Here is a 14,229-nt window from a genome sequence, read left to right as displayed (position 1 = left end):
TCTCAGCATATACATTTTTTTTTTTTTGCTGGAGTATATCTGGGAATATTTTTTATCCCCCATTACAAAATCGCCACGAGAGAGGGGGAGCCAAAAAGTATCCCATATTGAAACGTGAGAAATATAGCAGAGACGGAAATTAAGGTGGAGATGATGCAATTATAAGTGATTTTCACTAAAGTGATGTGAAGAAGATGAATTAAGTGGTGGATGGATAGAACAGAGGATTTTTTCTGCTGGGACTGTGTTAGGGTGACAGTCTTCAAACCCATTTTAGTAGCCTAACTATTGAAATATTTAGGTATCTGAGTGCATGAAGTAAGGACATTATATATAGGTACTGAAGCTATATATTTTATTAATGTTAAAACTCCACAGAGACTGGATTCTAGTGCTATAGTACATGTGTCTCATCTTTCCTTTCAAGCCAAACATGTGGGGAAATGGTCATACTATCATATGCTTACTCTCACATATATCGAGCTGACCTGAATTATCGCTTCTTTAAATAATTATCGCACGTCAAACAATGCTGAGGCGCTCCGCACACCGTCCCGACGCGTTCCTGTGGCCTTCAACTTCCAACTTTTACTGGCTTTGACATATAATTCGCCTAATCACTTATTATATTAAAGCCTATTCTCTATAGAAAATTTTAAGCAAATGTTAAATGATTAACATTTTATCAATCAAGTGTATGGCACATAAATTATAGCCTATAGATTAATTTATCAACCATCAAAGAGTATTCGGACGAAAGTAGACATTCCGAGTCTATTCAAGGATGAGTTTATGTGGCTCTTGTATTAATCACTTTTTGAATGTCTGTATTAACGCTGTAAAGATATATATATATATATATATATATAGATATATATATATATATATATATATATATATATATATATATATATATATATATATATATATATATATATATATATATATATATATATATTCATTGTTATTTATCCATATATATATATATATATATATATATATATATATATATATATATATATATATATATATATATATATATATATATATATATATATATATATATATATATATATATATATATATATATATATATATATATATTGGTGGAGGTGATATATATATATATATATATATATATATATATATATATATATATATATATATATATATATATATATATATATATATATATATGGCCGAAGAGAATCAGAAACTACGGAGAAATTATAGGGCTACACAATTTCTGAAAAATAAGAGAAGGGAAACAAAAACAAGAAGTAATATGAAAAGTAAAATTAGAAATAAACGAAAGTGTAGAAAATACATTCACGACGAAGCTGAAAGTGAAAAGCTAGAGTAAAAAAAGTGTAGGCTAATGGAGACAAAACTTAATTAGAAGGACAGAAAAGAGAAATGCAGAAGGAAATGTCCAGGGTAAGCTAAAGTGAAGAAAACAAAGGAAAAGAAAATAGAAAACCAAAGTCAGTGGAAGCAAAGTGTACAGAAAAAGAGATAGTTAATTCAGTGCAGGGTGAAGTATGAAAGTGTACGCACTACGCAGAGGAATAACTAGGGCTCTTTTCACACGGAGCCACTTAGCAACGCTTCTCAGTAGCGCTGCAGCACTGCAGCAGTGCTACTCACGCGCGTCGATCGGTTGCCCTGCTAACGCGCATCGGTGGCGCTGCTAACGCGCGCGTCAGTGGTGTTGCTAACGCTCATCGGTGGAGCTACTAACGCGCGTCGGTGGCGCTGCTAACGCGCGCGTCAGTGGCGTTGCTAACGCTCATCGGTGGAGCTACTAACGCGCGTCGGTGGCGCTGCTAACGCGCGCGTCAGTGGCGTTACTAACGTGCGTCAGTGGCGCTGCTAACGCGTGTCAGTGGCGTTGCTAATGCGCGTCAGTGGCGCTGCTAACGCGTGTCAGTGGCGTTACTAACGCGCGTCAGTGGCGCTGCTAACGCGTGTCAGTGGCGTTGCTAATGCGCGTCAGTGGCGCTGCTAACGCGATCGGTGGCGCTGGTAACACCAGGCTCCATTTTAGCAGTCGGTTGCTGCATGAGAAGCACTGCTATTATTATAAGGCCCCTATAGCTTTCACACGGGGCCACTTTGCAGAGCTTCTCAGCAGCGCTGCTAAAACTGAGTCGGACGTTAGCATCGCTCTCAGTTGCGGAACGCACGCTCTGCTAAAAATTGGCGCGGTTGCAGTTAGCTACGTGTGAAAGCTCCCATTGAATGCCTCTTGTATAGTGGCGAGCAGCGCTACTTTATGTGGTCGTCACCGGCGGAGAAGGCAACAACTCAAATCCGTCTGCAGCACTACTTTTTGTGGTCGTGGCTGCGTGTGAAAACCTCCATAGCAGCGGCAAGCACCGCTGCTAAGTGGCCCCCTGTTAAAGAGTGCGTAGGGAATTCTCTCTTTTTCTTCTTTTAAGTGTAAAGTAGTACCAAGTAGGACTGAAGAAGCGATATAAAGCGAAGCTGCTCAAAAGAAGACGAAGAAGAAAGTGAAATGCTAGACCAGAAGAAGAGGAAGAGCGGATTGGATTCTCTGCTGTGATGCTTTTCGTCCTCGCAACAGCCCCGAACTCTGTGTATTTTAGAGGTTTATGAGTCAAGGTTAGACAGAGGCGTTAGCAAGGCGTACAAACAGGGCCACACTGTTTGTTTTGGTGTTGACAAGGGTAAGTAGCACACTGGCAGCCCAGCAACAAGGCATACATGTAGGGAGCAGGTTAAAGATACAGTCCCATATATATTCAGATGCAGCAAGGTTTTATTTAAAGGTCATGGCTGTAGTTGGTGAAGATAAGATGACATTTCCGCCCATCGACGAGGAGTTTTATTAGTTGTTCCTAAGGAAATTTCACAGTTGTTTTGACCATAACATTCTTTCCAATGGTTTTCCGTGAGGTGTGAAGGTTAGCAGGAGGCATGTGACAGTAGATGAGCAGTTGGTTAAGTAGGAAACAAGAATATTGTGTACATACCAATCTTTTTCTCTTTTGTATTTGTTAGAAAACTGAATACATAACGATAGATGCACATATACTATCATGCCCTGTGTTTCTTACTTTACACTCGGGGGCAGAGGTGTACGGTACCAAGACTGAGTGTAAAGTGTAGAATGGAGCGAAGAAAGAGATTTTAATACTTTTTTGGTGTTAATTGTAGGGAGGCTGAATGGAGGTCTCCCTTGCTCTCATCACTTGTCCTGTCCAACTTTTTATTAGTTGGTCATGTCTTCTCCATATATCATTACCGGCCTCACACATGCTCAGTAGATATAAGTTTGGTTAAGATTCGTTTTATGTCCGTGCCAGTATCTTATTACCTACCTTATGAAACATCAGTATCTCCTCATATATCTTTTCTACAAACCTTCAACAGTAATTCAAGGACTATTTTTTACTCTTGAAAATAGGGAGTAATGTTTATTATTTTCAAGAGTAAAAAAGCCCTTGAACTGGATTTCAAGTTTTTAAAAAAGATATGAAGAGAGAGTGATGTTTTTCAAAAAGTATTATGAGATAATCTTTACCCTAAGTTTACCCTATTCATGAGACAAAGGGCCTTTGATTCTCCTACTCTGTACAAAAGGGCCGTGGGTAAAGATTGGTTTTAGTACCATGCCAGTATTTCATTACCTACCTTATGAAACATCACTAGCTCTTTATATATCTTTTCTACAAACATTCAACAATCATGGAAACGTTTTCAAAATCCAATTCAAGGATTACTTAGTGTTGAAAATAGGGTATAATATTCACGAAAGCGCAGCCTCCTCTGGCGACGGCCGCGGCGATGGTGCCGCTGCCGTGGCCACAAAATAGCTTGCAGAGGGTTTAGGGTGGGGGAGCATATTTAAACTACTCCAACCGAACTCTATGACCTGCTACCGGGAGGGCTTCGCCCCCCTCGACCCCCCTTCTAACCAGCGGGGGCTGGACCACCTCCCACATGTATATGTGACTTATTTCTGCGAGGAGGTATTTTTCGCAACACCAGCTGATCCGCCACTGCAGCCACTGCCAGAGGAGGCTGCGCTTTCGTGAATGTTACCCCCTATTTTCAACAATAAATAGTCCTTGAATTGGATTTTGAAAGCGTTTCCATGATTGTCGAACGTTTGTAGAAAAGATATATGAAGAGCAGTGATGTTTCATAAGGTAGGTAATGAAATACTGGCACGGTACTCAAACGAATCTTAACTGGGCTGTGTGTGTGTGTGTGTGTGTGTGTGTGTGTGTGTGTGTGTGTGTGTGTGTGTGTGTGTGTGTAGTTTCAACCACACTACACAGAAATGTGGAAAATTATGCTGTTACGCCCACACAAGACCATGAGGAAGATGGATTATGCTGCTGGTGGAGTTGAGATGCTGTTTCGACTGCCATTGACAGTATTACAGCGTGCAGCATAATTAAGTATCTATCAAAAATAATAAGCCTACTTAACAAATCTAACCATCCCTGACATCATCCAAGAAGTAAATATGAATGAGATGATAGAGAGGGTTTATATGAGTGAGGTAGTTGTTATGGTTGGATGTTAGAGAGTGTCAGAGTACTGGGAATGGAGGGTGGAAGAATGAGAAAAATAGTTGTATATGAAGATTCATTTTTGTTATGGGCATCCTCTTTGGGCAGCTGAAAGATATAGATCATAGAAAGTTTTGTAAAGCCTCCTTAACTCATTATTTAGGACTTTTATAACCCTGTTGATATAAAATAATAAGTTAAAAATATTGGTAATGATGACTGCTTTTACTTCCAGGAATCAAGTATAGCTGGAGGAAGATTAATTAAAAGATGCTGTCTGGTGGGCACGGAGAAGTCAACCCTAACTCATCATGGCACAGCAGTCGGGGGGCGTGGCTGTCCTACCTGGCAGGATTGTTGGCACTGCACCTGTTCCTCCTCTCCATCCCAGTCATATCCATACCCACAGCATGGACACTCACTAATGTTATTCATAATCTGGTTAGTGTTTTTCTACTTAATATTTGCTATGATTGTAGATTCCATGTAATAAACTAACATTGCATCATCCTATTTCCCTGATCATTTTTTATGATCTCATTCATGGAAGCGGAGGATTGCCACCCTTCTGTTGGTAGGAGGTACCCTCCTGACATGAGCAAGTGCTTTTTATTGTCGATCTCTGGGTACTGCCAGGACCTCACACACCACACACCCGATCCCCCTTGCTCAGGGGGGGACAGTAACCACTCCTAGTCAGCAGAAAGAATCCGGCCTGACTGGGCTCGAACTGCCGCAGTGTCAGACTGTGAAGCCTGGCAGCGCAGCGCTCTAACCAGTTGCGCCACGGAGAGGAGTGTGTGTGTGTGTGTGTGTGTGTGTGTCTGTGTGTGTGAGAGAGAGAATTTACCTTGTAATATAGACCTAGTTGTTATAAACAGAAATGAGCTACACTCTGTCCTGCTGTCAAATCTCATTTTATTAAGTTTAACTTTAAATTCATGAATATTTTTTTGGCGTGATTTACCTCCTTTTCGAGGTCATTCCAGATGTAAATGCATCTTGCCATCTATGAGGAAAGCTATATTTCTTGATATCTTTCAGGTACCTTGTCCTCCTCAGTTTATTTCCTTGACCTCTTGTATTTTTAGTGTATTACATAAGCAGGTCATCCTTGTTGATTGTTTCCATTTCCTTCAATGCTCAGTACACTGTAATTTGTAGATAGCTTTCTTTTCTGTCCTCCAAGGTAGCCAAACCCAATTTTTCCAGTCACTTCATATGCCATGTCTTTCAAGCTTGGCACCTTTTTTTTTTTTTTTGCTACTCTGATTATTTTCTATTTTTCTGCCATTTTTCTTTCTGTAAGGAGACTACACCACCATTGCATATTTCATTTTTGGTCAAATCATGGATACAATCAGCCTCTTCATCATATCCTCCTCACCCACTCTAATGTTTGTTAGGAGCTTATGTGTTTCTCTTGTAATCTTGTTAATGTATTTATTTCGGAAAAAGTTGATTTTTGGAATCTAATATATAAATTTTTTCCTCTTGTGCTTTATTACTTTGACCATTCTCTATGTTATGATTCCAGCTAGGCTGTCTGGTTCCTTTGTCTAATTTAAGAACTTTTGATTTTCTACTCTTGGCCTCAACTACTTTAAAATTTATCAATGTCATTTTGCAGCCTCATTCCATCATCTTCCACCACTTTTCTCATTACTTTTGCATCATGAGCAAGCAGACAAGTGTAAACTGAGTCAGACTCCAGATACCACACTGCCACAGTCTTCGAGCCTGTACTATACACGAGGAATACATGTACACCCATGAGGCTAGAGTTGTAAGGAAGGCTGTTACACCTGATAATAAATTTGAAGTATTTGTCAGATTATAATTATTCACAGAATACAAAAACTTTTCCCTCGTATTCTAATACGAATGGGAATACTTTGATTTCTATCAATAATTATTCGAATACAAATATGAATACACCCAAATACGGTTTTCGAATGTATTCGAATACGAATATCGAATACGAATACTCCATCCCAGGTTAGCATATTTCCACTTGAATGGCACTTTTCTTCTTCCACTGAACTCACAACCACAATCTTCCACACCATCAGATATTGATTTTCATATTGTTACTAACACATAGTAATATTTATAGGCTGATATTGCTGATTGAATGTGTGTTACCAAAATTAATAAACTGAAAAGTGAATTCCTTATTTGCAGGCAAACTACCTGTTCCTTCATCAGATAAAAGGAACACCATGGCAGTTGCTAGACCAGGGAAAAGCACGTCTAATGACAGCCTGGGAACAGATTGACTATGGGCAGCAGTTTACAACAACACGCAAGTTTATCACCATAATACCTATTGTTTTGTAAGTACAGTTTTCATTGGTATACTATCTGCACACAATATTCTATAGTCTTACTTCTGTTTCTCAACACAATAGGCAGAATTCCATGTCTTTGGTGAATGCAGTTGGGCCATGAGTCTAGTTGAGTTTTTACCATAATCAGTTGCCTGCACCTCTGCACAATGATGCACACCAAGAGAATGTCAGGTGCTGGTCAAATATCTACCCAGGGACTTCTGTGGAGAGGAGCTCGCAGCCTATGTTCATGAGTTGCTGCAGGACGACAGAGTGCAGGTGACGGAGCTGTGGAGGAAGCTCGTCTCTGGCTCGGCCTTTGTTGTCTCTGCCCCCTGGTGGCACCAGAGCTTGCTGCAAGACCTGCACAACTGGGAGCGGCATGTGTTTGTGTGTCGCTACCACACCCGAGCAGCTGCCGCTGCTGATACCCAGTCCCCTGTCAGTGATGGAGAGTAAATTGAAAATTGCCACCTTTAACTGTCAGGGGATCAAGAGCAGTGAGCCCTATATCAAGGACCTATTAGGCCAGGTCGATATCCTGGCCTTGCAGGAAACGTGGCTGTGCGGGGATGAACCGCACAGGCCAAACACTCTTCACAAGGACTTTGTGTCGTTCTCAACGACAGCTGTGGAAGACACTCAGGTCCTGAGGAGGGGGAGACCTTATGGGGGGCTCACTTTTCTGTGGCATAAGAGCCTCAGTAAGCACATCCGGGTGAGTGGTGCTCAGGACCCCTGAGTCCTGAGCATTACTTACAAGGATGACAGGCTCTCCCTCCTCCTGGTGAATGTATATCTCCCTACCAACATCAGGGAGAACAGGGATGACCAAGCCATGTGTTTAGGGACACTTGCCTTGTTGGTGGACAGTGCCCAGGAGCAACATGTTTGTGTGTTGGGGGACTTCAATGCTGCTCCTGGCACCCCCTTCTTTAGTGACCTACAACACGTGTGAGGATCGGGACATGGTGGTGGCTGATGTGAGGACGCTCCCCACAACGAGCTACTCTCACATCAACATGGGTGCCTCTCTCACACCTAGCTTGACCATGTAGTGCTATCACCATGTCTGCACAGTGTGTTGGATGGGTGCACAATTCTATATGACAGTGTCTCCTCTGACCATTTTCCTCTCTTATTTGGGCTAAAAATAAATAGGCTTCCTGCCTTGACACAGGTAAGGCAGGATAGGGTGGCAAGAGTTAAGTGGGATTTTCAGGACACAAGGAAAAGAGAGGAGTATGGTCAGGTGGTGACAGAGCTGCTGAGGGACATAGCCATTGATCCTCTCAGGTTATGCTGCTTCCAGAGTACTTGTCTTGTTAACAGGCATTATGATGCCATCGATAGGGTGCATCAATCGTTGGTGGGGTGCATGGTGCGTGCTGGTGAGAGAGTATTTGGTACGTGCAGGAGGAGATGGAGACAGATTCCTGGCTGGAATGAGGTATTGCCAGGGAGTCCTTCTTGGAGTGGAGGGCCGGCGGCAGTCCACGCTGGGCCCCAGCATGGACTGCCACCGGCCTGATCCTCTCTGGCAGAGAGGATCAGGAGCACCACGGCCAGATTCAAGCTCTGCCTCCGGTGGCACAGGGCTCATGAGGAGCACCTCTGAGCTCAGGCGCTGGCTGCCCAGCTGGCTAATGGTGACACAGCCGGCTTCTGGCGCAGCCTACAAGCCCTGTTCGCGGACTCTCACACGCTCCCCTTACGTGTGGATCAGGCCATGGGGGAGGAGGACATTGCCACCATGTGGGGTGACCACTTCGAGGGCAACCTTAACTATGTGGCAGACGTGGAGAGTGAGAGGGCCCTCCGGAGCGAGCTGCGCGGGGTGACGCTGGAGGGCTTTCGCAGTGTCGACCATAGTGAGGTGAGGGAGATAATGCGGACGCTCTCCACTAGCGAGGCGCTGGGCGTTGATGGGCTTCCCTCTGGTACCTTTAGGTATGCACCTCCCAGCCAGGTCTCTTGGCTCTGCCTCTTTATCAATGCCTGCATCTGCCATCAATACATGCCCTCTCAGGTCTTGGTAGTGCAAATAGTTCCCTTGCTAAAGAGCAAGGTTAACCCGTGGGCTTCGGCTATGGGAAAGCTGAGAAGTGGCCGAGAAACGTCAACATTACACTGCATTTTGAGACTAAGAAAAGAGCATGGAACGTATATCAGAGTACTCCTCTCATAACCATGAAGGCATTAAAAATATTCACTTTTACTCAAACTCCATTCTTTTTGGGTGGTGTTTGTTATAAAATAAACAGTCTCGTGATGCGTGGCATCTAGCCGAGAGTCACTTGTCTACTTTAGAGAATTTGACAAGTGATTACTGTATGGATAGCTAATTCAGTCTGCCATGACCTTACAGCACCACCTATGACAAATAAGCCCACCTCAAGATCACTCACCCACCACAATGACCCAGGGCATGCATGGTGGATGCTCAATGCCTCCACCACCTACAATTAGCTTGAGTTAGGGGTTTTGAGCCGAGCCCCAAACGGGGTTTGTCGTTTCAGTGGACTGACTTGCGGGAGCCCCAAACGTGGTCCGCTGAAGCTGCCAGATTAAAAACCCTGCTCTCTCTAGCAACTATAGGCCCATTGCCATTGCGACTGTCTTGTCAAAAGTGATTGAGAAGGCAGTGCTGCACCGCCTAGAGGCCTACCTGAAGACGCTGGACAATCAGTTTAGTTACAAGAAAGGGCACGGCACTGAGATGTGTGTGGACGTTGAAGAATATCATTGAGTACTACACATCCAAGGGCTCACCTGTCTACCTTTGCTTCCTTGATGCCAGCAAGGCCTTTGACAGAGGGAACTACTGGAAGCTGTACAATAAACTGCTTGTAAGGGGAACTCCTGGGTACATTGTCAAGCTCCTAATGTACTGGTACACTACCCAGGAATTTGCTGTAAAATGGGGGGCTTCCACTTTGCTGCCATTTAAAACAGCCAGTGGCATTTGCCTGGGAGGGATCCTGTCTCCCTACCTGTACAACGTCTACACAGATGATCTCACTGCCGCTCTGCGTGACACAGGCACAGGCTGCCACTTACATGATAGGTGCATCAACTCGCTGAGTTATGCTGATGACATGGTACTGATGGCGCCCACAGTGGAGGCTCTGCAGGAACTTATTGGAGTGTGTCAGGCGTATGATGCCACGCACGATATTGTCTACAACACCACCAAGACAGAGTGCATGGTAGTGCCGCTGCCACACTCCAGGGTCGACTACCGGACATCAGCGTGGCTAAGTGGGAGGGCACTTACATTTGTGGATAGATTCACATACCTGGGCCATGTCATCAACAGGGAATGGACCGATGATGATGACATCAAGAAGCAGACCACCAAGCTCACAGTCATCGGCAACACACTGCTGAGGAAATTCTCCTTCTGCAGCATGGAGGTGAAGTTGGAGCTATTCAGGAGCCACTACTACTCTCTCTACTGCAACTCGCTGTGGTTGCGACATAGGGCTGCCTCCATGAACCATCTTAGGGTCTGTCATAACGACATCCTCAAGCGGCTTCTGAGGCTTTCTAGATGGAGTAGCTCATCCGTGGCCTTCACCGAGCACAGAATGAACTGTCTGGCTGTGCTGCGACACCATGCCACATACAGCGTAAGGAGTGGAGTGGAACAATCTGGGGACTCCATCATCACCTCCGTCAGACAGAGCTCGTCCTATGTATGTGGATCTATGCGGCGGGAGTGGCTGAGCCTTCTGTTCGTGTAGATTGTGTATAAGTGTGCCATGCGCATGCATATATAATTATAAGCTGTCATCTATTTAAGTGTATATGTATCTTTGTTGATCTCGTTCGTTTACTTGTCCTGTTTTTTTATATATGCCGTTGGGCGAAATAAAACTATTATTATTATTATTATTGTCATTATTATTATTATTAGTAGTAGTAGTAGTATTATTAGTATATAGCTTGGTGGACAACATGGAAGAGCAAATGTATACTACATAGTACATGTTGAGGTTTGAATATGTTGAAAATATTTTCTGTATTTTCTCTAAATATATAGTTTACAGACCACATAACACATACCAGTTTAAAAGAAAAAAAATTGTTTGGATATACACGAGTATCCATATGATGAACATCTATATACCTGTATGTCTGTTTTTAGATATTTCATTGTCTTACAAATATTATAGTATTTTGATGTTTTTTCTTTTTTTCACAGATTTCTGCTTGCCAGTTTCTACACAAAGTATGAATTCAATCACTTTGCTGTCAACTTTGCCACGTTACTTCTTGTGTTGATTCCCAAGCTTCCACAGTTCCACATGGTTCGTTTGTTTGGAATCAACAAATATTAATTCCCCATAATGTGAACAGATGACAAGCTAAAAGTTTGTGTGATGCAAAGGTTGGTAGTGGTATTGTATACAACAATTTATAAGCTGCAGGCCATAGTTTGGACAAGATTTTGCATATAAGGGCTGGACTCAGCTATATGCTGCACCTCAAGACTTTCAGGACTGTTTCAAAAGTTGGTGGAATGGAAAGCAATTAGTTATTTAGTATCACATTTCATTATTCTTAAGGAACTTGGGATATATGTGTGTGTGTGTGTGTGTGTGTGTGTGTGTGTGTGTGTGTGTGTGTAAAAGAAGTTCACAACACCAAATTTTGTTCAGGGGAATTAGTTCCTGCTTCCTTCCCGTTTCTCCTGTTCCCCACCCTATCTCCCCTCCCTCAGCTTCTTGCTCATCTAGTCAAGTATACAACATACACCCTATCCCTCCTGCTTTTAGCCTTTGCATCAGATCTTGGCCACACTTTCCTTTTCTTTTTGTTTCCTAGCCGTGTTCATGCATTGTTTGCTGCAAAGCACACAAACATCACCCTTTCCTACACCCAGTCAGTGTTGTTGTAAGATTTATTTCACACTGAATCCTGACTGAAAGTTGTACATTATATGCAGTGCCACTAGATATATAGTATTGAAAACTTCATGTCTGGCTTTCCACTGACTTAAGTTTTCATCCCTTCAGGTCACTCCCCCAGTCCTTGAAACTAATGAAGTTAGTCACACCCATAAACTCTGCTTAATATTCCTCCTCTCTTTCTTTCTTTCCTATTTTTTCATTCTTTATTTTCGTTCTTCATTTTATGGTTGTTATCTCTCTTTTTCATACTTGCTTGCTTCTTAGGCAGCTTGTAAGTAGGCAAATACATTACATGAATATATAGCATCATGATGTTGTAGAGGATGAGATACTATATAGAAATAAAGATTTTGTAACCATAATCTTGTGTGTCTAATTGTTATAAAAAATGAAGATCAATTTTAATGTTGATTTTATTTGTCTGGCTAAATGAGCTATTATATACTTTTCTTATTTTCTGTGATAAATAAATTACAAAGCTCAGTACTTTGAAATGTTTAATAAAAGTACTTAGGTAGTTAATAAGTTTTTGAAATATTCATAAATATAATCCATTCAGAAGTATTTTTTTTTTAAATCAACAGAATTCTGCTGTAGAAAGCTTCTTCAAGTAATGTGACATTACTTTGTCCTGTTTACAGACGTGAATGAAGGACAAAACCTGAGTGTGGCATAGAAGGACTTTGTTACCATAATTTAAATAAAATATTAAAGGGAAATACAAAATAGTTTTACTTCAGAAGTGACCATTATTAGCCCTTGAAGTAGTTTTATAGAATATTGTGTTAGATGAAAAGAAAGATGTTCTTCATTTTTTTTTTTTAAATGGCTTCATTTACAGAGATCAACAAAGTTTGTTAAATCAGTTCTTTGTTCTATTTTTTCAGGGTTCATTTTAAATGTGGTCTTCTCATCATTGGATGCAAAGCATATTCCAGTAAGGTTTCACTTATTCTTTGTAGTATAAGAACGTACAAAAATTGATATCTTTGACGACATCATGTATGATTTTTTTTTTTTTAAATTTGTATCATACATATAAGTTTCGCCTTGGAACAGTGTTTGGGTAGAAGAGCTATTAGTTTGTATTGACCATTTTATTAATGCATTTTGCTGTATCATTATTTAATGAATTGTGATGACTTATGTATAGTATGTATGTGTGCCATAGGTCAAAGAATGTAAGTTGCAGATTTGTAGATATTGTGAAGCAAGGTAGTTAACCACATATAGAAGGAAAAGGTAAGGAGGCTGCAAATGTGTGTGTGTGTGTGTGCGCGAATGAGTGCATACTGTACAGACATGTCCACATTTTGCGTTTGAGGAGCAGTGATTTAGCAAACTTTTTTGTGCATCTTATTTTTCCTTGAGCTGCCTACTTAGCTGAAAGGAGAATTTCTCTCTCTCTCTCTCTCTCTCTCATCCGTATTCAATATGTCCTTGCGACAAGGCATCGTCCCTTTGGATTGGAGAAAGGCTAACGTGACAGGCCCATTAGTCTAACTTCGGTTGTAGGTTAGCTACTCGAGAGCATAGAGACAAAATTGTGAGTCACCTTGAAAGCCACTCATTAATTTGGGATTCCAGTGAACCCTACACTATGGATCGGAAACTTGCCCCAGCCCTGTCAATTTTGGAAAATTTTGGAAAATCAACCGCTTAGGTGCGAATCGCGATAACTTCCTTATTTCTGGGGGTACATAAATGTGTTTGGTATCAATCGACGGCAAAATGAAAGAGTTATAGTTTTTAATGAGCGAATGGGCCCCAAAACCGACTCAAAAGGGTAAAACATTGAATAAATTTGCCAAAAACGACTCTGAAAAAATTTTTTTTTGAGTTCCCAACCTTGAAACCCACTCATTTATTGAGAATTTCGAAACACTTATTTAACAAATAATTTAGCCCTACCAATGTGATTTCCAATATGATGCATAACAGTTCCCTACTCCTAGTAGTTTCGTCGCTAGAGCTCGAAACGTAAACCCTTTTGAGAGCGATTTTGACGAACTCCAGACACTTTGCCGTTTTTGTCCAGCGTGGCATTGCTATTGCCTCTAGAAGGCTGTAATTTGGCATGTAGCCCCTCTTGGCAATGTAGTTTGACCAGCTGGAAGGATTTTTTGATAGATCAATCCCAAGTTTGTTGTCGAGCCGTCACAAAATAGCCTGTTTTTGGGCCCTTTTGCCACGAATTGGACACGTCCTAGTTTTTGTTTATAACTTTTTATTTATTTATTTAGTGATTTCCAATTTTTTTCTGATTATTAATCTGTATTAATAAAGCTTTCATTTGCCACCAAGCACACCTTCCTTTCTTCAGTAGTTTATGCTTGAGCTTGACCAGAAGTCGCGACGAAAATTCGCCGAATCTGACTCATTTCACGCGCCGCAACGAAAAACCTTCCTGACGCCACAAAAATTAATATATCTGCATAA

General features: G+C 41.6%; 1 protein-coding gene across 2 annotated transcripts; it reads left to right on the top strand.

The window, feature by feature from the left end:
* The first annotated feature begins 2,525 nt into the window (after positions 1 to 2,525).
* On the top strand, positions 2,526 to 12,516 carry LOC127006547 (ORM1-like protein 2). Of its 2 annotated transcripts, XR_007759629.1 has the most exons (5): positions 2,526 to 2,690; positions 4,780 to 4,985; positions 6,729 to 6,880; positions 11,082 to 11,267; positions 12,432 to 12,516. XR_007759629.1 is itself a non-coding variant. In XM_050876520.1 (4 exons), the coding sequence occupies exons 2-4, from the start codon at positions 4,815 to 4,817 to the stop codon at positions 11,215 to 11,217; spliced, it is 459 nt and encodes a 152-aa protein (XP_050732477.1). In that variant the 5' UTR covers positions 2,526 to 2,690; positions 4,780 to 4,814; the 3' UTR covers positions 11,218 to 11,504. The 2 variants fall into 2 exon arrangements, 1 of the variants encoding a protein (XP_050732477.1); XM_050876520.1 differs by lacking the exon at positions 12,432 to 12,516 and having other exon boundaries at positions 11,082 to 11,504.
* The last annotated feature ends 1,713 nt before the right edge of the window (positions 12,517 to 14,229 follow it).

The sequence above is a fragment of the Eriocheir sinensis genome, chromosome 3 (genome assembly GCF_024679095.1).
Source record: "Eriocheir sinensis breed Jianghai 21 chromosome 3, ASM2467909v1, whole genome shotgun sequence".
In the NCBI taxonomy this organism is placed as follows: domain Eukaryota; kingdom Metazoa; phylum Arthropoda; class Malacostraca; order Decapoda; family Varunidae; genus Eriocheir; species Eriocheir sinensis.
Note: the sequence above shows the minus strand (reverse complement) of the source record. Positions and strands in the feature narration are given on the sequence as shown.